This window comes from Acanthopagrus latus, chromosome 9 (assembly GCF_904848185.1).
Source record: "Acanthopagrus latus isolate v.2019 chromosome 9, fAcaLat1.1, whole genome shotgun sequence".
In the NCBI taxonomy this organism is placed as follows: Eukaryota; Metazoa; Chordata; class Actinopteri; order Spariformes; family Sparidae; genus Acanthopagrus; species Acanthopagrus latus.
Window position 1 is genome coordinate 3012883 of NC_051047.1, and position 24319 is coordinate 3037201.

The window sequence follows — 24319 nt, forward strand, 5'->3', positions numbered from 1 at the left end:
ATTGATTTTTTTGAATACATGTATTTTTCAACCATTCTTTTCACTGAATTCATCTTTAAACTGAAAAAACAAAATTGTGTCATGAAGTCTGTCTGAGGACTGTGTAAAAGTAGCTCTAATAATGGTTTTGTTATTTCACAAGTAGTAGTTGTAGCAGCAGTAGTAGTAGTAGTAGTAGTAGTTGTAGTAGTAGTAGTTGTAGCATAGTAGTGACATATTACATCGTATAATTTTATCAACAGATACAAGCAAGTACAGTGGCAGAAAGTGCTAAGCTACATTCACTGCAGTATTATTACTATAAGTACAATAACCTATAGATAAAGTGTTGAGGAACTTGAGGTTTATTATTCTATTTTATGTTTATTCTCCATTAAACCTACACTGTATTGGCAAGTACAGCTATTTCAGTTTTTACACTACCAAATGTATCTGACATCTTTGGTTATTTTTTAGAGTACTGTTTTATTCAGTTGAATTCAAAACTTTATTGCAGACTCACAATCCAGATAAAATACCAGCCATCCAATAGAATTAATTACACACAGACTCACAATGAAAGATAATAATTGAAAAAATCATTTACATTTTCTTGAAACAGCTTGGAAAGTACTGACTCCTGCAACAACAAACAGTACACTTGCACTATTCCACATAGCTCTCTTAATCAATATTCTTAAGGCATTAAATATAAAATAAGTAACGTGTTTCAATATAACGACTTGAGTATTTCTACACCGTGGTATATTTCTACCATAAAACCAACATGCTGAACCGGTTCTTGATTAGCCGATCATCAGTCAGAATAGTTAAATAGTAACCTTAATATAAACTGGTCTGAGACTAGCGACCGACAGATAGACGGAAGCGTGGATTAGCAAGCTTCCGGTTTCAGTGTCGAACAACCACCACCAAAATGGCGAAGATCGCCAAAACCCACGAAGGTAAATTACTTTTAAAAATACTCAGTAACACCGATTTGAGATTACCTCTAATAATATTATATGTCGTGAAACGTTGTAGTAGATGTTGCGCTGGATATAGGATATGCTAACAGAAGAATCTATCGTTTAAAACTTGAAAAGCAAGCGGGCCACATACGACGCAACGCGGAGAGCTTAGATAATGGCGCTGGTGGCTAGCTATTTAGCTTGCTTGCTAGCTAGCTACCGTAACCGCACACTTATTATTTGTCTGCGTTTTGTGGATGTATTTGCAACTTTAGGATCAGTCTCGTCGACGTGCTCTCAATCTTCTTTAAATTCATGCTTTTATTGTTCAGCTATCTTTTATTTAATCAATATGTGCAATTAATTAAACGCCCGAATGGTTCTCAGTCGGCTAACCCTATTAGCTTTAGCCTGATTTAACAACACCGTTCGACCACACGTTGCACATACGCACAGTGTGATGTGTAGCTATTGGTGTCACCAGGGTGCTATGCAATCGGTTACGCAGTGTTACCTCTGTATTATTAACAGTAGTCGTCATGTGCAATTGTGTTATTATCATTTTTTATTGTGCAGCTTCTTATCCCCCCACTCGTTTGTTGAATTCCCTTTTTAGATATCGAGGCCCAGATCCTAGAGATCCAGGGGATGAAGGCAACCCTGCTGGAGGAAGGCGAGCAGGGAGTGGGCCTTGACTCCACTGGCTTTTATGACCAGGAGATCTATGGAGGCAGCGACAGTCGCTTTGCTGGATATGTCACTTCCATTGCAGCCAATGAGCAGGAGGATGTAAGTATTTACCAACCCAGGACTTACACACATTTGTGTTGGGTTTTTTTTAACCAGCCCTCTATCACATGTTTTTTCAGTGTATTGATTAATAAACTGCAGATCGTCATTTCTTTCATCCTGTCACAATTCCAGTGTGTCTTGGCTCCCTTTTGCTTGTTGCCAATGAGCTAGGAGAGTCTTGCTGTTTTGGTGAGATTTGACTAGACTTTTTTTTTTTTTCCTTTCCACAGGATGATGAAGATGATTCATCAACAAGCTTGTTGGGTCCAAAGAAGCCAGGGTACCACGCACCAGTGGCAATACTCAATGCCATTCCTCAGTCAGACGAGCAAGTATGTGGGCATTTAGTCACAGATCTTTATAAAGAAAAGTTTGAAAAATTGTTTGTCAGAGTAGCTCTCAATGGGCCTTTATCTGATTGATTTAGAAATACACTCACACTCTATACCACATCTGTCTTTTCCAGTACGACCCGTTTGCAGAACATCGTCCACAGAAGATTGCAGAGCGGGAAGATGAATACAAAGCCCGGCGCAGACAGATGATCATCTCTCCTGAGCGTCTCGACCCCTTTGCAGACGGTAAATTTAGCTATTTTTTGTCTTCATTACTCCTTTCCCATTCCCTCCCCCTTTTCACGGTTCACTTTTTTGTGACCCCCATGACAACAATGGTTTCACGCCCATGGTTTTGCTGTTGAACCCTTCGATCACAACGCAATAACTTGCTTCCCAGACTTGATGCCTTCCCCGTGGTCAATCCTTTGTGGTCCAAGAACATTTTGTCATTGTACTTTTTCTTCCTATTATATGATCTGCACTTGTATCCAACTTTGCAACACATGTCTGTATGGGCTAATAGGTTACCTTCAGGTTATTGTTTTGGAAAAATATTACTGTCATGAATTTATTGTGCAAAGTGAAAGTTTTATCCTGATGTGTGCTATTCAATAAAGCTAAATCCAATGTAGGGTTACCATGCTTTTCAGTGGGGAGGTGGTTAGGTGTTTAATTCTCAATGGGGTAGTTCACCTAACAAACATGGGTCGCAGATGGGTTGTGTGTGAGTCGAAGGGTTAACAATCCTATGTGAGCTTCAGCATAGATTATGATGGGAAATTGTAGTGTCTTCTTTTCATAGCATATGAGGATGAGTGATACAAGTTTGAGGCTTGGCTGTGGTGTAATTCACCTGCCTATGAACTGTTATGCTAGGCTGAGCTTAGCAACTGATAAACGATAATCCGGACGCTCGCACAGAGTTGAGGAGCCAAAGGGAGGCAGTGGAGAGAAATATGCTGGGTCACTTTGGCATAGTCGACCCAAACTTATTCAAATTATTATAGAAGAACTATAAAAAACCATTAACTGGATCTGTCAACCAGGTCTCATTAGTCATTCAAATGTTTCTTTTTTCTTTTAGCTATGGCTGGAAATGGCCTTTTAGTGTAGAAACATGTAAGAGCCAGAATATTATATGGAAAACCACAAGTAATAGTTGTGAGCCAGCTATTTAAATATATCTATTGTTATTGTATCTTCACTCCCTTGACAACGTGATCTTAAACGGCCTGAGTCTTAAAGGTTTGGTATATGTAGGGCATATCTGAAGCCTGCATGTAGAGAGAGCTCTTTGTACAAAGTTGTTGTGTAAATATATTTTTATTTTACAACTCTCTCTGTAAAATAGAAATATGTTATCAAGAAAATTGTGTACCACAATACCACAGGCCCATACTAACTGTCCTTAATTTCTCTCCTACAGCAGTACTGCTTTGCCAGTCCTGTACTGCACTCTGTTAAGAGTGCAGCAACTCATCCTGTGTAGGTTTTGGGGAACACAGAGAACTATGCACTTGTCAGTTTGGTCAGGGTCCACTGGCTGCTTGTTTGGGGCCTTTGAGGGGAATCAGATGCAGCCCAGCCACAACAAACTTCAGCCCCCAAGAGCCTCTTAAGTTTCTTTTTTATTTGGCTTATTGACTTCAAACAAATTTAGATACGATTCTCCCTCCAGACGTAGTGGAAAATCACTGCCCAAATATTTGATTTAACTCAGGCTTATGTTATCAGACACCTTTGTCCTGAAAAGGAAGTTAAGATCTTAATGTATGATGATTGAATATTAACCAGTGCTGTCACAAATCAGTTTGGCTCTGGCATGTCGTATTATCATACTATTTACACATGGGCTAGATTTATCATTTTTTTTGCACAATTTCTTATCTAAATGCCAGTGTGGATACTCTTAGTTTTATACTTTAATGCCATTCCTAGATGTAGCCTCAAAATCTTTACTTTATTTTTATATAATAGAATAAATGATTGGGAATCTGGGCAACAGGGTCTTATATTAATTTTTTCTAGTTTTGTGGTTATGCCCCAAGAAGATGCTTTGTTTTTTGAGTGCCGTAAATCAATGCAACACAGGTGGTATACTGTTGTGTGTGAGTTCAAACCCTTTTCCAAAGTGTTACTAATGGTAAAGAGAAATTTTCTAGGCTTCTTTTCTGCCGGTTGAAGTCTGACTGCAGAAGACCCTTGGCACTGAAAGTGTACGTATTCTGAAGAGCACAGCCCAGGACCCCTGCATCAGTGATGGCTATGACTTCTTAATCCACTTAAAGAAAACACCACAACCTCAGCTCTTCTCTCTATGTATCTGCTTGTTTTTCCATTAGAATGCTATGACTGTATGTAAGAGAGACCAATGTATATTTGTATGTAATTAATAGGACATCAGCTGTTTATAAAAACAGGAATGTAAATTAATCTGTTGGTAAAGAGAGTCAGACTTAGCTGACTGTTTGTGCTTGCTGTGTTTGTAATAACTCAGGTCCCTAGAGTGTATACTTATGAGTGTCCTTTGTTCTTGTTGGTGCTCTTTCGCGCAGGGGGCAAAACGCCGGACCCCAAGCTGCAGGTCAGGTCATATGTGGACGTCATGTTGGAGCAGAACCTGTCCAAAGAGGAGGTAAGCAGCTACTCAGTGTTTTCTTTGACATGGACAGAAAACTGTTTGAGAAAAAGTTGTCAATAAGTTCTGTGCTTTTAAAAAAACAAGACATTTATGTAATATGGTCATATAGTTCATCCTGACATTTGTCCACATTTGTATGTAGAGAGAGATTCGTCTGCAGCTGGCAGAGAAGGCCAAATCAGGGGACCTGAAAGCTGTCAACGGGTCAGCTGCTGCTCAAGCTGCCACAAAACGCAAGCGTCGCTGGGACCAGACAGCTGACCAAACCCCTTCTAATGCTACACCCAAAAAGTTGTCCAGCTGGGACCAGGCTGACTCATCTGCTGAGGTGAGTCACCCAAGGTTTAGCCTCTGATAACTTAAGTGCAAGATAACTTTAAGATTTTAAGTTACTAAAGTGACTTACAGCCTGTACAAATATTGTGGTCGATTGTCAGTCAGTACTCAGTATAATGTAACTTGGTAATATGATGGGATCCAGTAATGTAGGGCAACTATTTTGAAGTTGTGGATTGTGTGACTTGTGTTTTTAATCTCATTTTCTTTGTTTCTTTTCCAACATAGACTCCAGGACACACTCCTGCACACACACCTTCAAACAGCCGATGGGATGAAACCCCTGGCCGCCCTAAAGGTAGCGAGACCCCAGGAGCCACCCCCAGCACCCGCATGTGGGACCCAACTCCAAGTCACACACCTGCTGGTGCTGCCACTCCTGGCAGAGACACACCTGGCCATGCAACACCCGGCCACGGTGGAGCCACAGGAAGTGTACGCAAGAACCGTTGGGACGAAACCCCAAAGACGGAAAGGGAAACCCCGGGACACGGGAGTGGCTGGGCTGAAACGCCACGCACAGACAGAGGAGATGAGTCGGTGGGCGAGACTCCAACCCCTGGAGCCAGTAAGAGGAAGTCTCGATGGGATGAAACCCCTGCCAGTCAGATGGGATCCTCCACGCCACTACTCACCCCAGGAAAGACTCCCATAGGAACACCAGCTATGAACATGGCTACCCCAACACCAGGTACATAAATCTTCACTTGTTGTTGCATTGGATGTTGCCTCTACCATCTCTCTTTTTATTTCTTGTTCATTACCATGTAACTTTAAGTGTCAGGCTTTTCACCTTTCTCAGTTTGTTTTTGAGGAAAAGGAATTGTATTAACAGGAGCTAGTGGATTTTCAAACAACCACATATGAGTCAAGTGGCTCTTCAAGCCCTGTCATGGTTTTCGTTGTTTTTAAATTGGTTTCCTCTTCTTATTTCTCTAGGTCACCTGATGAGCATGACTCCAGAGCAGCTGCAGGCATGGAGGTGGGAGAGGGAAATTGATGAGAGGAACCGGCCTCTAACAGATGAGGAGCTTGATGCCATGTTCCCAGAGGGATACAAGGTTCATAACCCTTTAATGCATTTAATGATCTGGTGACAACGGCAATATTAATCCTTATTTAACATTATTCACAGTACTGACAGTTAAATTTTCTTTTCCACAGGTCTTGCCTCCACCAGCAGGTTATGTGCCTATCCGTACTCCGGCCCGTAAGCTGTCAGCCACTCCCACCCCTATTGGAGGCATGACTGGCTTCCACATGCAGGCGGAAGACCGCACCACAAAACAGATGAATGACCAGCCTTCAGGCAACCTCCCCTTCCTCAAACCTGATGACATCCAGTATTTTGACAAACTGCTGGTGAGCATTTCATTTTTGCGCACAACACGTGTAAAACTGTAAAATCAACAGCTGAATTTTTTTTTTCTGTCTGAAGTTCAATGTGTTTTGATGAGTAGCTCTGTATGTTTGTGTTAGGTGGAGGTGGATGAGTCCACACTGAGTCCTGAGGAGCAGAAAGAAAGGAAGATCATGAAGCTGCTACTGAAGATTAAAAATGGAACACCACCAATGAGGAAGGTTGGTTGATGTTATGTCTGTACTTTCACCGCTCCTATTTTTTCCACTATCCCTCTTTAAAACATGCTTTAAATCACTGAATATCATGTACTCCTAGAGCTTCTACTCCGCCTTTTTGTTCTCATGTTACAAATTAACCAAGGAGGCTTGTAGTCTCTTGAAGCACAAAAAATACTGATTGCAAGATCAACACCCAGCACTGAACCTGTATGTGGCTACAGTGTGAATATTTGCTTGCTAAAGAATTTTCTCTCTGAGAAACTGCTGCTTTCATCAGAGGTCGGAGTGAAACGATCATGGTCTGCTGGGAGCCGCAGATAGAAGTCATCAGATCTGTTGAGGCTGTCTCAATTGATGTCATTTCAACCTTTTAAAGCTGAGTGATCTTCTCCTCTCCCTCACCTCTGTCTTAGGCCGCTCTGCGCCAGATTACAGATAAGGCTCGTGAATTTGGAGCTGGCCCCTTGTTCAACCAGATCTTGCCATTACTCATGTCACCCACCCTGGAGGACCAGGAGCGCCACCTTCTGGTTAAAGTTATTGACCGTATTCTTTACAAACTGGATGACCTGGTTCGACCATATGTACACAAGGTATGTAAAGTGTGGAAATTGTGCGCTTCTTTTACTTGATTCTGGTTGTGGAGAACTAACTTGATGTCCTGTCTGTCACCAGATCCTGGTGGTGATTGAGCCCCTACTGATTGATGAAGACTACTATGCCAGAGTAGAAGGCAGAGAAATCATCTCTAACTTGGCAAAGGTAATGTGGCAGAAGAAAGAACACACATTTTGTTCCTGCGAACCATTCTCGCCTTTTTGACCAATCCATGGTCAGATGAGGGCTAGCCGTTCGCTAGATTGAAACCAACATGAGAGCTAGCATACCTGCCATTTATTGCTTGTGTGTTCTCAACCTGCACCCGTTGGTTACAATCAGATATTCCATTGATAGAATTTAGTTATGTATTGCTTGGATAGATATTGATCATTGCCACCACGGAGACTGAAAAAAATGTTGGTTTCAAACCTTTTATCAAAGCCACAGAAATCACTTCCCTCATTTGCAAAGATGTTAGCTTTCAATAAAATTCACTTGAACTATGTAATGCCCATGCTGAAACAAGTAGTTATGAACAGCAGCTATCCTGTTGGTCAGTTCCCTTTTTATATACTGGTGCACCTGAACCAGGGTTCGCAGACAGTATAATCTGAATGAAAGCCAGTACACATTATTTCCCATGTGTGTAAGTGTGCTCTGCTGACTGTTGTTGTAAAGAGTTATGTGTTTTTGATGCATTTGTCATCTTTATTCTGATCAGGAGGTGGTCCACCTGGCAGATTTTAGTTGAACTAAGAAACATGAATTTTTGATTTTAATTGCTACTTCATATGCGCAACATGCTCCCAAACATCATGCCATCACACCAAATAATACCAATGCTAATTGAAGTTTATATTTAACACATATCATTCAGAAAGCTGTTTTGTGGTTTGTGATGACTGTGTCTGAATGACTGACTGGTCAGTAAGTTTCTTGTTATGTGGCGATGACTAATTTGACATTCCTCTTCTTCCTGTCTGTCCCAGGCTGCTGGTTTGGCTACGATGATCTCAACAATGCGACCTGATATTGACAACATGGATGAGTATGTCAGAAACACCACAGCCCGTGCTTTTGCCGTGGTGGCCTCTGCTCTTGGTATTCCTTCTCTCCTGCCCTTCCTCAAAGCTGTATGTAAAAGCAAGAAGTCATGGCAGGCCCGACACACAGGCATCAAGATCGTGCAGCAAATTGCCATCCTTATGGGCTGTGCCATTCTGCCTCACCTTCGCAGTTTGGTAGAGATCATTGAACACGGTCAGTCATGTTACATGTTAATGTTTTAACAGGTCCTCGTAGCTTAAATTATATGAAAATAAATATACCACTGTTTATTTGAAATCTTTGATACAGATTCTCCGAACCTTTGCTAAATCTGTATATCCAAGCTGTTCAGAACTGTATTGTTTTTTCTCCTTGTCAGCTATATTTTAATATTAAAGAAATTCCCTTGTAACAATAATTTGATAATTGCTTAATTTTGGGCTTAAACCCGAACATATACAGTTCATACTTTTTTCAGCAGTAATGTCATAATTACTGGAATCAAATGTGTTGAAGAACTTACTGTTTGACTGTGTGATTTCACAGGTCTTGTGGATGAGCAGCAGAAGGTGAGGACCATCAGTGCCCTGGCTATAGCTGCCCTTGCTGAAGCTGCTACACCCTATGGTATTGAATCCTTTGACTCCGTCCTCAAGCCGCTGTGGAAGGGTATCAGACAGCACAGAGGAAAGGTAAGATTTTAGAAAAAAGGGTACCAAGATTTTGACAAAAGAAAAAACTATTTGTTGCAAGATCAACACCCAGCACTAAGCCTCCATGTGGCTACAGTGTGAATATTTGCTTGCTATAAAGTCTCCCTTGTGGGGCTGCTGCTGTCAGTAGAGGTCAGATTAAAGACCAGGAATACTCTGCTGGGAGCATCAGACAAACACGTCTGTTCCTCAGGTCTGTAAACCACAATCATTGGGCTAAATTTGTATTCACAATATATTTCTTGCTTTTGGTCACCAGGGTCTGGCTGCTTTCCTCAAAGCTATTGGGTACCTGATTCCGCTGATGGATGCTGAGTATGCTAACTATTACACCAGAGAGGTGATGCTGATCCTCATCAGAGAGTTCCAGTCCCCTGATGAGGAGATGAAAAAGATTGTACTCAAGGTAAGGGATGGGAAGAATAACTTGATAGCCTTTAACCCTAGACTTCCTGCGACTCATTCTCGCCTGTTCAACCACCACATGGTTTCATCAGGGCTAGTAGTTCGCTACATGAATACCAACATGAGAATTATCAGAGGTGGCAACTCTGTCCTCTCTGTCCTCACCCTGCACCCGTTGGTTACACTTAAAAACAATGCTGTTTGTTTGAACTCTGATATTTGAGGACCTGAGACCATGTTGAGGTCGTTTGTCACAATTTTCCGTCTCTGACATGCACTTGTATTGTATTTCATAGGTGGTGAAACAGTGTTGTGGCACTGATGGTGTGGAGGCCAACTACATTAAGACTGAGATCCTGCCCCCCTTCTTCAAGCACTTCTGGCAACACAGGATGGCTCTGGATAGGCGCAACTACAGACAGGTTAGCAAACGCACAGAAATTCACATTCAACTATTAAAAAGACTTCAAGCCTGCACATATCCCACCCATGTTTTTGAATGGTCTTTTCCTCCAACAGTTGGTGGACACCACAGTGGAATTGGCCAACAAAGTAGGAGCAGCAGAAATCATTTCTCGCATTGTGGATGACCTGAAAGATGAGGCCGAGCAGTACAGAAAGATGGTGATGGAGACTATTGAAAAAATTATGGGCAACCTGGGTGCAGCTGACATCGACCACAAGCTGGAGGAGCAGTTGATTGATGGTATCCTGTATGCCTTCCAGGAACAGACAACAGAGGTAAAAGGGGATCACATTAGTGCTTGATTAACAGCTCTTAAAAAATGTATTGTGTACAGTTTCTTTCAAAGAGTTTCCAGGATGGGAAGAACTCTCTTCACAAAATGTTTTTGTCTTGTTGACTTAATCCTTTCTCCTTCCTGTTCAGGACTCTGTGATGTTGAACGGTTTTGGCACTGTGGTGAATGCCCTCGGGAAGCGTGTCAAACCCTACCTGCCTCAGATCTGTGGTACGGTGCTGTGGCGTCTGAACAATAAGTCAGCTAAAGTCCGTCAGCAGGCTGCTGACCTGATCTCCCGTACAGCTGTCGTGATGAAGACTTGCCAGGAGGTACATTATGACGACGTTCACACACAGATTCAAAGACCCAACTGTATATCCTATTTTAGAAAACTAATGCATGTTCTCCTTGTCCATCACTGCAGGAAAAGCTGATGGGTCACTTGGGTGTGGTGCTGTATGAGTACCTGGGAGAGGAGTATCCTGAGGTTCTGGGTAGCATCCTGGGAGCACTCAAAGCCATTGTTAATGTTATTGGCAAGTGTCCCTCATCACATTTCTCAACAATGATTGCAAGATTAAGGCATTTTCTGGATAATCATGTAGACTTCTGGATTTAGGCAAGTTATTGTATAATGTCCTTTTCATTGCAGGTATGCACAAGATGACTCCACCAATCAAAGACCTGCTTCCTCGTTTGACTCCCATCCTGAAGAACAGACATGAGAAAGTGCAGGAGAACTGCATTGATCTGGTGGGAAGGATTGCAGACAGGTTAGTAAAATACATTTCAAGACAGAAGTTTGAGACAGAGAAATAAAGAGAGAGAAATAAATAGAGAGCAAGCGAGAGAAATAGAGAGCAAGCGAGAGAAATAGAGAGAGAGCAAGCGAGAGAAATAGAGAGAGAGCAAGCGAGAGAAATAGAGAGAGAGCAAGCGAGAGAAATAGAGAGAGAGCAAGCGAGAGAAATAGAGATACATGATAGATGAATAGAGGTGGATAGAGAGAGATGGACAGAGAGAGATGGCTAGAGAGGTGGATAGAGATAGATGGCTAGAGAGGTGAATAGATATAGAGATTCGTATAAATCGAGAGAGATATAGAGATTTATAAATTATATTATATACACGCTCACAGCAGTGAGCAGCACCAGGCCTTAACCTAACTTCTTGCATCTTGTTTATTTTAGGGGTGCTGAATATGTGTCGGCCAGGGAATGGATGAGGATCTGTTTCGAACTGCTGGAGCTCCTCAAAGCTCACAAGAAAGCCATCCGTAGAGCTACTGTCAACACATTTGGTTATATCGCCAAAGCCATTGGGTGAGTGCTGTCTTCAGAAACATTGTGGAGGTCCAGTACCAAATGGTTTTCTATTTATGTTGATTAAATCATCTCTATTCAGGGTATCAGCAGCTCTTATTTAATTGTTTTATTCCTTAAAACAGAGGCCTTACAATGGACTAAATAGACTTGATTCACAAAAGTCAAAAATGTTTTCTTGTTGTTACTAATGTTAGTCACAAAATGTTGTTCTATCTGATTTTGGGCTGTCAGTAGTCTGAGCATCATTATGGCTATGAGTAGCTACATAAACAAGGACGCTTCATCTCCTAATGGAAAAGTTCATTTTAGCAAAGACTTCAGTGAATAAAGATTAAAAGAAAATGGATTAATCCATCATACCCAGGTTGCATTTCATTAAATTAATTATATCATTTGGAATCATTGTTTTAAACTGTTGGAAATTACTGGGATAGTGTGATGCAGTTTAAGCAAAGAAACAAATCAAGGCCATATTGTCCATGTTGATTTTCCCTTACAGCCTTATACTTTGTATGACCATGAAAAGGTCATTGATTTAAGACCATATGCTTTTAAAAGTCTTATGGGAACTCGGTGAACCATGCAGAATCCCTGTGATTTACTATAATATTGAAATATTCACTATATGATAAATGAAACCATTGCCTGTTTCTCTGCTAATGTTATCTGAACTAATACTTCTCTCTCTCCCTACTTCCCTTTAGTCCCCATGATGTGCTGGCCACGCTACTCAATAACCTGAAAGTCCAGGAGCGTCAGAACAGAGTCTGCACAACTGTGGCCATTGCCATTGTTGCCGAGACCTGTTCACCATTCACAGTGCTGCCTGCACTCATGAACGAATACCGTGTGCCTGAACTCAATGTGCAGAACGGTGTACTCAAGTCCCTCTCTTTCCTGTTTGAGTACATTGGAGAGATGGGTAAAGACTACATCTATGCTGTCACACCACTGCTGGAGGACGCACTCATGGACAGGTGAGTAAGAAGACAGTTTCTGTTTTCCACTGTGTACTAATCTTGACAAAGGGATTTTGTAAAATCGCAACATTCCTGAACTTTGCACCTTTGGTGATAGCTTGCTTAAATAAACATGGAGCTACTGATTTATAATTTCCAGTTTATTTATACCAATAACTGGAGCCTTGACCATGTACTTTTGTCATGCTGCAGAGACTTGGTCCACAGGCAGACTGCAAGTGCGGTGGTCCAGCACATGTCTCTGGGCGTCTACGGTTTTGGCTGTGAAGACTCCCTCAACCACTTGCTCAACTATGTGTGGCCCAATGTCTTTGAGACGTCACCTCATGTGATTCAGGCTGTCATGGGCGCCCTGGAGGGGTTGAGGGTTGCCATCGGGCCATGCCGCATGCTGCAGTACTGTTTACAGGTAAGAATAACCAGGACCATTGACCTCGATCAACTTCCCCAAACTGCTGAATGTTTTTTTTAATCTTTTTTAATCATGTTATAATTACAAACAAACTCCAGCTCATACATGGAAAAGAGAAATTATACAGGAAATTGTCAAATAAGTACATAATAACTCTGAAGAGGAAAAATGGCTATGGCTTCATAAGGTCGTTTATCAGTGAGCAAGATGTAACTGCAGTAGACTGTGCTTGAGCAGTTTAATTAAGTGTTGGCTTGGGTATGACTGAATAAAGATTAGAGAGAATAGGTCACTGTACTAAGCCTTTATCATTGAATTTCTTGTGTCCTCAGGGTTTGTTCCATCCAGCCAGGAAGGTGAGAGATGTCTACTGGAAGATTTACAACTCCATCTACATTGGCTCACAAGATGCCCTCATCGCCCACTACCCACAAGTGTACAATGATGAGAAAAACATGTACGTGCGCTATGAGCTGGACTATGTCTTGTAAATACAAATGAATGTCTCCTCTGTTTTTCTCCTGCCTCAAATCTCACTTTCAATTGTCGTCTCTATTTTGGGCTAGGACTGAGCTAGTTTTTAATTAGCAATTGTTGGTCTTTTCCAGGGTTAAACAATCCCCTCACAGGCACATTTGGCCTCTTAATGCCGCCTATTTACCCTGAAATGAAAATTAGCATGATTTGGGGAGAAATAAAAGGAACATTGTAGAGTCTGTATGTATTTTTTTATTTTACCTTTTGAGTGTTTCCCGTAAGGAATGGCTGAGGTCAAATGAACCTTGCCTGAAGAATGCAGAGCAGTCATTACAATGTTTTAAATATTTGGATGATGTTTTGTTTTTGTGTGTATTGATAGGCCTCTCTACTGGCTGCACCCTTTACACACCCTCGACTCAATTCACACCTTTCTTCTTACTAGATCGTTGCTTTATTTAACCAAATAAAATGTTTGTTTATAAAAGTACATTTCTGTGTCAGTGAGGTTTCTTTTGTCTTCATACAGTTTAAACCACATGCTTGAAGTAGACATCTATACAGATGGTTATAGAAGCTTTAAGAGAATTTATCATATAAAGGGGAGCGGAAATCTAAACCTATTAATTTGCACATGATCAAAAAATAATTATGAAATGTTTTAATACGGGTAACATTTAATAAGCTATTAAAGCTGAAACCATTAATAGTGCAGAAAGTTTAAAAACCCTACTGCTTTTAATGGCTTCTCTGTTTTTTTATTCTTAAATCAATGATGGATATGTGGCAAGTCAAACCTTAATTTGGACCATTTCATTTTCATACTTGATGTATATTTATGGAAACTGGAAGGCAGAAAAGTATTTGAAGACGAATAGAACAGAAGAAAGCGTAGTATATTGAGAAACATTAGTGATGTAGCAACAGGCAGCGTTGCCTGTTTGAGCGATTAAGCCAATAGATATAACAGAACGGATTAGACAGAATTAAATTAGAACAAAGTTTACTTCTACCAGCTTCTCGAATGGAAGTATTTGCTGGTGTCATGCATTGACTGAAAGTTTTTGGACTGTTGGTAGGATGTCAAAAATATCAAACCTGTCAAAATGGGCACTGGGTAGTTGTAGAGGGCATTTTTCACTATTTTCTGACCATCTACCAAATGATTATTCCAGAAAATGATGATCAGAACGGAAGTAATTGTTAATTGAACTCATGATGGTTTCTTCACCAGGTTTTGGAAGAAAAAGAAGTCGATATTCAACTTGAATCTTGCTACAATAATCACATGTCGAGGTCGACACGCTCCAAACCTACAATTTTAATCATTCAAATGTACTGCAGCAGTCAGTGCCCTGATCACACCTGCTGCTAGTCTACTGCTGCAATTGTCAACTAATAATACATTTTATTCAGTATATATTTTACTAAACCCTACCTCTGCCCTTACAACCGCACAGTTAGACTCTGGCATCACCTTCCCTTGTTGGTAACATTGTCAGTCCTTGTTGTGCTGAGCTTTTTGCTCTCTCGTTGGGAGTCATAAGTAAGGATCTAGATGCCAAAATATCAGTGCTTTACAAATTACACAATCACATAATGATCCACTCTAAATGAGTCGGATGAATTAACCTTTATTGTGTCCAGTTACCTTTCAATTTCTTCCCGGTACATCCAAGACAGCATTGTAGACACTAGAAGAAGAAAAAAACATGAATTGTTGGGCTTAATTGGTGACATTTAGGAGGGTTAGGCACCAGGATCAGAACACATCTAGGTTCCTTATCATTCTGCAGAGACACAACAACCAGATAAAGCAACAAGAGCATGGGGGGGTTGGCTGTCCTGGTGGCCTTGTTTAGGATGAACTCATTCCTCACATTACATGGGTGAACTAAGTCTGACATAATGGAGGCAGTACAGACTATGAGCTGCTATTGCTTTTTGTTAGTGTGCAGTCTCCTTTTGAAGTTCATGGCCTTGCAAAAAAGTTCACATCAACATCCAAAATGTAAACTCTGATTTATTGTGCTTTTTAATCTTGAAGTGTAAAAGCATTAGGAGTGCTGTGAAAGAGTGCGCTGATGTAATGGGCTGAGAAATGCTCCCTGTCTGTGTACTCCATCTGAATGCCACCCCTCCATTATCCATAATTAATACATTTTGAATTGATTTGCGCTAATAAAAAAACCCTCCCATACACTTGTGTTCACACATGCATGACCGCTCATAGACACACAATGGAAAAAACCTCCCCCACTCTTCCTACCAATCACTTCACCACTGCTGCCGAGCCACGCTCATGTGCTTTGACCCAGATTTCCCTGGCAGACTCTGGGTCTGCTGATCTGAGGAGGAAGGCACTAAGTCTTTTTTGTGTGTGTGTGTGTGTGTGTGTGTGTGTGTGTGTGTGTGTGTGTGTGTGTGTGTGTGTGTGTGTGTGTGTGTGTCTGTAGCAGAGGGATATTCCTTGAAAACCAGAGTCAGAGTTGTGTAAACATGTGCCTTGTATAACCTAGATTCCAGAAAAGTTGGCAGTAAAACATAAATGAAACCAGAATGCAATCACTTATAAATGAATTGTGTTTACTGACAATAGTTTTATGAAGTATACCTGGACTCATGTAGTAATATCCTTTATACAACTGCATTGCACAGAGTGGTCATCCATCCTTGCTTGTGAACCGCTGAGCCTTTCAATGATGCTCCTTTAATACCCAATCATGACACTATCACTTGTTACCAGCGAACTGCTTTTAACCATGGAATGTTTCAAACAGGTGTTTCAGGAGCAGCCCACAACTGTCCCAGACTTTGGTTATCCCCCACTGTGTTGCTCCCATCCATTTCAGAATATGAATATATTTACAAAAACTGATCATGTATATGAGGGGAAACATTAAATAATTGTCTTTGCTCTTTTTTTCAGTGCCAAAAGGGATCAGCAAATTATCACATTCTGTTTTAACTATGTTTCAGTCATGCTTTTTGGACTTTGGCTTTGTGCAAAAGATGCTTGTGGGAGAAGACTGCCTTCAGAGGTTGAGGTGTATTTATCATGTAATTATCATGTGATGCTTGAGGCTCTGTGAGGCTGTACTCATTGCGAATGTCAGCACGCTAACATGCTTACAATAAAAATGCTACAATTTTGAATAGTGTCATTTAACCTGGGATCAGGTTTCATGGCAGTCTGTCCATTAGTTGTTAGGACATTTTTCTAAAAAGACAAACAAATCTTAACCCCATGTTGGTGCTGATGGAAAAGTCAAGGTATCCCTGGAGTCATCAGGACACATCATCAGAGTGCCATGAATGTCTTTGTGCCAATCCATGTTGTAAAGTTTGTTCATAGGATTAAAGCAGAAGCTACTGGTGCAGTGAGAAGTGGTCATCATCACCAAAGTCGGTAAAATACATCTGCAGTGAGACCATGATCTTGACTAAAGTTAATAGCAATCCATCCATATAGTTATAAGGACATTTCATGCTAGACTGATGGGATGGACAGGCTGATCAACAGAACTGGAAAGTTTTAATGCTATTACCTTCTAGACATGGAACAATAATGACTCTCTTCAGTTTCCTTCCCTTATAACCTTTGGAATGCGTCTCCATGAACACAGTGAACCATGAAAAATGCATGGTGGTGTCTCTGCTGCTGCTCTGTGTGTGTTTGAGTCAACAGTGGGAGGTAACCTGGCAAGCGACATCTCCGCGGTTTGTTACCTGCCCCCAGGGACAGATGACTGTGATTAGAAATGTTTCCACAGGGAAACATTGCGTACATAAAGGGACATCAGCAATTTCGCAAGTATGATCATCTACTATCCAGTAGATGATCATTATCAAAGCTACAATCTTTCAAAGGCTTTCAGTTTACCTCATTTTACGTCTATTGTTCTGATTTAGCACATTTTAAACTATTGGCTCAAAATCACATTTACCACGTATCTGGGCATGAGTCGCAGTGGCAGCAGGCTAAGCACTGTATTCCAGATATCCCTCTCACTCACAATGTTTTCCATCTCCTCCAGGTGAGGTGAGGTATATATCTGTCTGTCCAACTCACACTCTCCCTTAACGTTGTGAAAAAGAAGACACTTGGACTTCTTCACTTCACAATCAGCTGCGTAAGTGAATCTCGGAGGTCGCAGTATGATGAAGATGACAGCACCATGTCGTCTGCAAAACATAACCTCTCCTTTCCCCCCTCTGTGCTTTGAAATTGTGTCCATGAATGTCACAAATAGGATTGGACACAAAGGCAGAAATTTGCAGAGTTCAATACCCACTGAAAACATGTTGACTTTCTGCTGAGAATAAGGACACAGCTCTTCCTTTAGTTCTGCAAGGTCAGATGACATGTAGCAACAGCCCGGGTACCAAGTACTTCTGCAGTATACCCCACAAGGTTCCTTGGTGGACATGGTTCAGAGTCTTTCTCCAAGTCCTCCAACTCCAACTAAAAAACACATGTAGACTTGATGGTCCTGAAACCATGGATGAATTAAGAGCTGATTCACTGCTCTGTGACGAGGATGGAGTCTGCATTGCTCCTCCTGAATTGAGGCTTGACAATCGGTCTAAGCCTCCTTCCCAACACCTGGAGTAAACTGTTGTCAAGAGACTGAGCAGTCTGATGAGCGGTGCATCACACCTTCCGATTCCCCCTTTTTGAAAATCTGGACCATCAACTCAGTCTGCCACTCCGCTGGTACTGTCCTCAAGGTCCATGTGACACTGCTGAGGTCAGTCTAGAGCCTTCTTTGCAGGGTGCCTTGCCACCAAGTAAGTTCTGGACTACTTCACTGACTTCTGCCAGTTATGTGTCAAGTTTGAATTGTCAAGTTTAACTGTTAAACGAAAAGAAGACTAAATGTTCTCAGAATAATAGAAAGTTTTAACATTGACAGTTCTATAACAAATGAGCAAACTCCACCTACTGATGAAAACAATGTGATACAGGAAAAAGATCTGGGAGAAGCTGGTAAGTGAGCCTTGAGTTTTTTAGTCAACTGTTGATTTAAGCCCTCATTTTTGGTACAGTCATAGCAAAAATGGTTAACCCGAGACATTGGATTTAGTTTCTCCTCCTTGTTTATACCTTGAAGAAATTCAATATACTGTCCCATGCCCAGTGACCTGGGGACCCTTTATTACCAGCTGTTGGTAATGTTTTCACCTTGTGATTGTGTCTGTGTGTGTCATCATGGCAATATGTGGTCCTGGAGACACCTCTTGTAGCAGGTGAGCACTTTGTCAGATCTTTATATGCACCAGCCACACGCCTGTGGCCAGATTTTTTTGTTAGCATGGTAATGTCCCAACAGGGCAAGATGTGGTTAACTTTTCACAGGTGTGTAGTTGAGGTCAAAATGAAGCTGAGTTTGAAGGAAGGTGTGGTCTGCCCTGTTAGTACTGAGTAATAACGTAGTAATGACCACTGAGTACTCATGTAATAACTTAGTACAGACTCCTGGGTACCCATGTAATAATGTAATAATAACCACTAAGTACTCATCTTATAATGTAGTAAGGACTACTAAGTACTCACGTAATTATGTAGTAATGACCAGTGAGTAATCATATAACAACATAGTAATGACTACTGAGAACTCATACTCTAATGTAGTAATGACTACTGAATACTCATGTAATAATGTGGTAACAATGACCACTGAGTGCTCATGTTATAATGTATTAATGACTACTGAGCACTCATGTAATAATGAATGTAGTAATGACCACTGAGTAATCATATAACATAGTAATGACTACCGAGTACTCATTTTGTAATATAGTGATGACAGCTGAGTTCTTGTGTAATAATGTGGTAATGACTAGTGAGTAGTGTTGTATGTTGATGACATATCAAGAGAAAGAGGTGTCTGTCTTGGTTTTGGACTCTGTCTCTGACTATCAATCAGCTTGTGGACGTTTTAGTCATTATAAGGTCTGACATGAACATGCGCTTTTTCTGAGTCGCAAGCTTGTTTTATTTTGTTATTTTGTGTTATGACAAAACAAATCCTAAATAAAATATAGGCTATGAAAACAGCCCTAATCCTCACATAACCTACAGATGCACTAGTCTGTAACATGATTTTTTTTTTTTTTTTAAGCATGGGCATCAGTTACACTCCACTACATCTGTGTACCTATTCATTTTTCATGCACCCTGCTTCATTGCTGTCGGGCTCTCCGTCGGGTCCCTGTGCTTCCAGAGGATGGCAGTAGCGAGGGGGTGCTGGCTGTTGTTGATGCTGAGGAAGCTTCTCCTCCACTTCTGCATCTGAGAGGAGGAGAGACAGGCATCAACTTCCTGTGCGATCTCTGTTCAGCTGAGTTCAGCCTGGCTGCCTCTCCGGGAGGCTCGTAGCTCTGCAGACCGGGGAGGAGGGAGCCCTCTGTGTGCGGTGTATGGCTCTGAGAGACGCCCGGGACCTCCGTGCAGCGGCAGCCATAAATGTGGATTGTTTACCCCGGTGGGTCGAGCCGTTCCTGCTTCCCCGCCTCCCCGCGACTCCGAGCGGCCGCCTCGGCTCCGCAGCGTCCCCGCAGATAGCGTCAGTGGAGCGGGGCTGATGGCCGTGGTGCTCACCCCGGCCTTCATCATCAACCGCCTGTGCGTCTGCTAGAGAGCTACAAGAAGCCTCGCTGCTACATCTAGACGCCTCAAGTCCCGCGGGAAGACCGGAGAAAGGAGGGGAGGAGCGGTGTTTGGGGCTCAGCATCGCACCGTGCATGGTGCCGCGGTGTCGGAGGGAGTGGATGAGCAGCCGGAGCTGACCCAGAGATGGCTGTCCTCAAACTGGCCGACCAGGTACAGCTGCTAGCTGCGGCTAGCATAGCCTTTAAACAGGCAGCAGGGCATTTAACGCTTCAGCCCACTGCCCCTGTTTGTTAGAAATGTCATTTTCGAATCGCGGCTCATCTTTGTGTCGCCTCCCTGGGCTTTTTGTGAAACACAGATGCAGTGAATCATGTCTGTCCCGCAGACTGCGGACGCAACACATTGATTGAGAGCTCCGACCTGGACGCTCGGTTTCTGATTTTCGTCTTACTCGGTATGCCTAAAATTTTCGGTGTTCCGTTAAAATTAGGACGGCCCACTTCTCAGGGACTTCCTGCTCTGTTTCCTTCCGCAAGCATCCCCAGGGCTGCGCACAGCGAATGTCCTCAATCGGAGAGAAAATAGCTGGAGCTGAGAGCAGATGTGGGTGTGTGTCCATCCACAGTGCTGTGTTAATGGACATTTGTGTTGTGGCCCCCCAAATGCAAAAACCAAACATCCCCCTACTGATCAGATATTGAAGAAGTCAGCTAAGCGGTCCACCATCAGGTCTGTAAGGGAGCTGCTGTGGGGCTCCTCAGGACTCCTCTGCAGGGTTTGCCCTCTCAGTCCAGCTTTCACAAGAAGCCTTTAAAGGGCAACTCCACCAGGTTTACACACTAAAGTGTGCTGACAGGTCTGGCAGAGTATGACTGCATATGTGGAAAAAAAAAGTCGTATAAAAGCCTTTTGTGGCTCCAGAGGAAGCTGCATCTACTTCGATAACTTGTGTCCAGCGATGTCACCCAGTGGCTTAGTTGCATTGTGGGTGATGTAGGCTATAGATTTTGAAAAGGAAGAATAATTAGTGGAATAAAAATGGTGATATCTCTAGTCCTGCTTGTTTTCAAACTGACCATAATGAGTCCAACAGTGTCATAGTAGTGTAATGCTAGACCAGTGACCGCTAAACGCTCCATATTACTTTATTTCACGTATGCAATGGTCTACGAGTTTTTTTCCGATGGGTTTTCTGTGAAACACATGCTTAAGATATTTATTGTCTTGTTCTGCGACATAAAATACATTAATATGTCCCACAAGTTAATTACAAAGCTGTTACATATGTTAAAAATGGTGGTGGCCAACAAGTGTCTAAATGAGACAGCAGAGGTTGTCAGAGACAAAAATCGCAATCCCAGCTAACACAGAGACTCTGACTTTACAACTTGTGGATTTAGCATTTTATAGAAAAACCCTGTATAGTAACTGTGTAGTAAGATGCTTAGTGGTGGTGACGTTCAAGTCATGTGTCCGTGACGTAGCCTAACAGTAATTTTTTACTTCTAGATTTTATTTACACTTCGAAAATCACTTAAACGGTATCATACAGTTAGGTTTGTCACACAGCTTATTTTCAGCGATATTTCAAAATCCGATGAAAAAATGTCATAGGCTTTTTGTCCAGGCGACTATAGCGATGCTAACTTTCGGGTTAGCCTCTAAAAATAGGTCATCGCTACACCACTCTCTATGCACTAACCCAAAACCTGTAATTATGCTTTAATGTTTAAAATGGGAAAAACTTGAACATCCACAATTTCATGACAACGGGGAATACTCTGCCGGCTGAGGAAGACTGTGTGATACAGTCCCTGGAGACCCTGGACTGCAAGATTGTTTAGTCAAGGTCAAGAATCAACCATCAAGCTCAAATATCTGAAATGGTTTAGATTTGCTGCAGCTAACAGATCTTTTCTCTATTGATTAAGTTGTAGATGTGTTTTCTATGAATGGACTTATTGCTCTGTCTGTAGAATATATTGAAAAATAGAGAAAAATCTCTGACCCAAACATGTTTAGTTCACAGTGATATAAAACTGAAAAAGGCAGGAAATCCTCAGGCTGGAGAAGGTGAAAGACAATATTTGCTCAACCCTACTTTGTAGATTTAATCTGGTGTATAGCTCCATGACTGTTCGGTGGGCAGATGGCAAACCTCCAATACTGTCCTCATCAGTGGTGTATAGTGTAATGATTAGAGCAATAGCCACCCCACAGTTCCCTCAGCTTCAGTCAGAGAGCTGCTTCTCTCTCTGCTCTCACTTCTGCAAACTCGCAGACTTGTGTTCAAGTTTCCTTCTGTTTTAAAATGATCTCTATGAATCTGTTAATGACCAAGTGACGCCAAGAACAGCACTGGCATCTAAAGAGACCGCAGAGTCTGTTCCCTGAAATGCAGAATGTAGATCTGTTGCATCTTTGTCAGTCACGTCATATCAGATCCTTTCGTTAACTTCAAGGGAGGGAAGAACTGTTTTTTTTTTTTTTTTTTATGTAACCCAGAGCTGTGAGGCTTCCTGTTATTTTCATTTTCAACATGCTGATGTTGCCTGATAACTGGATGCCTCAGCTCAGCAGACAGCTCAGCGGCATATGGATTTTTTTCTTTTTCTTTTTTTTGTGCTGCCTTTCATCATGTGCTGATCAAGAGAGGGTCACATGCAAATCTGCTAGAGGATCTTTGTAAACCTGTGATAGTAACCCTAACTCCAAGTCTAACCCTGTCTCCTCCATTTTTAGTATAGAATGTGGGGTCATGCGGGTCAAGGTCACTGGTGAAAAGATATGAGGGTTGAAACTGGTTTTGTGCAGCTCTGTTGTCTTAAGTCTCCTCAGATGTACAAACTGGTGATGTTTTTTTTTTTATAAACAGCCATTTTCTCCTATGTTTTATGCCGCTAATGTATCTATGCATGATACTGAAGGGCTTTTTTGGGTAGAAGCATCATATTTCCACTAACAGAATACAAAGGAAGCACAGGAAGTTGTTGACTTTTGACTTTCCGCCACGGCACTGCTCTGCGTATAGAGTGTGTCTCTCAGGGATGTGCGCATGTACGCTTATCAGGTTTCCTGTGTTTTTTCTCCTTAACCCTTGTTTTAAATATAGGTTTCCTCTATTGTTTCCTGTGTCTGTTGTAGCCAGGTAAAACACTGAGACACCCTTTCTTGTTGCCTTTAAGGTACTTCCAGAGGGAATATTAACATGCAGAATGGAGGATTTGATTTAGCGCTCCACTGCTAGGAGGGCATCAGAAGCCTGCTGGTGACCCTAAGGGGAAGCAGATGCGGTAGTTTAATGCCTGTCACCTCAGGCATCGGAGGAAATGAAGACATGGCTGTGGAGCACAGGCTGTCTTTTATGGAGGGAGACACAAAACAGGACAAACTGCATGTGTAGTAACACATGCAGATATGTCGTTTAAGTGTCACAGGTCAGCCTGTGTGTGTGTTTGGAATGAAAACAGATGTAATCTGATGGAGGAAGTCAGTGTAGGATAAGAATGACAGGATAGAGGGTATGTATGTTCTTTCAGCTGGAGTCCTGAATCAAGAACAGTCATTGTTATTGGTCATCAGAATGGCTTGGGAGACACTGGTTTGGCCTTAAGGCTATGGAGAAATGTGTCCCAGTGTCCCTGTATGGATATGTGTGTAATGGCGTGTGGTGCAACAGTGAATTATTGAGATAACCTACAGAGGAGATGGTAGAGCATGGCCGATATCAACAAGACCAGCACACAGAGCTCAAGTCCTGCGTCACATCCAGGCCAGCTTCTGTAAGGGTCCAGACACATCAAACCAACATCAAAGAGTAATCGGCAACGGCACTCGACTGTTGCGTCGCCTCACATCGCTGTGTCTCAGCCAGAAAGCTGCACTTGAGAACACCCCGAGCACTGCAGCAGACGGCCAACTGGCTCAGTCCTAGTTCATCAGTCTGAAACTGGGAAACCAGAGGACTCAGATCTGCGGATCTGGAAACTGTTGTTCTGACAGAGTGGTGCTTTTTAACACCACCCTCACTAATGCAGACACTTCTAATCAAGGAATGTGTATGAGGTGAAAAATTAGGAAAAAACGCACTAAATGGATCACAGTCTACTTCAGCGACAGGCTCAGAGGGCTTCAGCTTTTCCTCCTGCTACTTCCTCTTCTGGTGGACTGGTTCACTGAGCTGAACAACCAATCAGAGGGATTTCTTTCCAACAAGGGCTGAGTAGTGCCAGTGGGGCAGGACACATGCAGAAACTCGGGCCACAGATGCTGTCTGGGCCCTGACTCAATGCATTCTCTCATTCAGCATCCCTGTCATCGAGCCTACTAGTGTCACTTTGGCTCTTTAGTCCCCCATAGATCC

The 24319-nt window shown here is 42.1% G+C and overlaps 2 protein-coding genes across 10 annotated transcripts in view; both read left to right on the top strand.

Annotated features, from left to right (window-relative positions):
- Positions 1 to 789: 789 nt before the first annotated feature.
- Positions 790 to 13832, top strand: sf3b1 (splicing factor 3b, subunit 1). Of its 7 annotated transcripts, XM_037109229.1 has the most exons (24): positions 917 to 944; positions 1567 to 1739; positions 1973 to 2074; positions 2209 to 2323; positions 4636 to 4715; positions 4864 to 5049; positions 5286 to 5748; positions 5997 to 6118; positions 6222 to 6419; positions 6537 to 6638; positions 7052 to 7231; positions 7314 to 7400; positions 8228 to 8498; positions 8832 to 8977; positions 9258 to 9404; positions 9700 to 9825; positions 9923 to 10144; positions 10293 to 10475; positions 10571 to 10682; positions 10799 to 10919; positions 11337 to 11468; positions 12176 to 12448; positions 12644 to 12860; positions 13196 to 13832. In XM_037109229.1, the coding sequence occupies exons 1-24, from the start codon at positions 917 to 919 to the stop codon at positions 13352 to 13354; spliced, it is 3945 nt and encodes a 1314-aa protein (XP_036965124.1). In that variant the 3' UTR covers positions 13355 to 13832. The 7 variants fall into 7 exon arrangements, 5 of the variants coding, with proteins under 5 accessions (XP_036965127.1, XP_036965126.1, XP_036965128.1 ...); XM_037109230.1 differs by lacking the exons at positions 917 to 944; positions 1567 to 1739; positions 1973 to 2074; positions 2209 to 2323 and adding an exon at positions 2459 to 4296 and having other exon boundaries at positions 13196 to 13354; XR_005076849.1 differs by lacking the exons at positions 5286 to 5748; positions 5997 to 6118; positions 6222 to 6419; ... (13 more) ...; positions 12644 to 12860; positions 13196 to 13832 and adding an exon at positions 4243 to 4296 and having other exon boundaries at positions 790 to 944; positions 4864 to 4926.
- Positions 13833 to 20027: 6195 nt separating this feature from the next.
- The window catches only part of ankrd44 (ankyrin repeat domain 44), a 37255-nt gene continuing 32963 nt past the window's right edge, over positions 20028 to 24319 (top strand). For 2 of the 3 annotated variants that reach the window (XM_037109512.1, XM_037109513.1), the window contains exon 1: positions 20140 to 20166. In XM_037109512.1, coding sequence (XP_036965407.1) covers positions 20140 to 20166 — 27 coding nt within the window. Of the gene's footprint in view, positions 20167 to 24319 lie in introns of all 3 variants that reach the window. The other variant, XM_037109514.1, reaches the window with a different exon arrangement.

Bases quoted from the DNA above. Each gene is read 5' to 3' on its own strand.
- sf3b1 (XM_037109229.1), top strand. From the start codon at position 917: ATGGCGAAGATCGCCAAAACCCACGAAG. The intron at 4,716-4,863 runs GTAAGCAGCTAC...ATTTGTATGTAG, and splicing joins AGAACCTGTCCAAAGAGGAG to AGAGAGATTCGTCTGCAGCT. The intron at 9,826-9,922 runs GTTAGCAAACGC...TTCCTCCAACAG, and splicing joins ATAGGCGCAACTACAGACAG to TTGGTGGACACCACAGTGGA.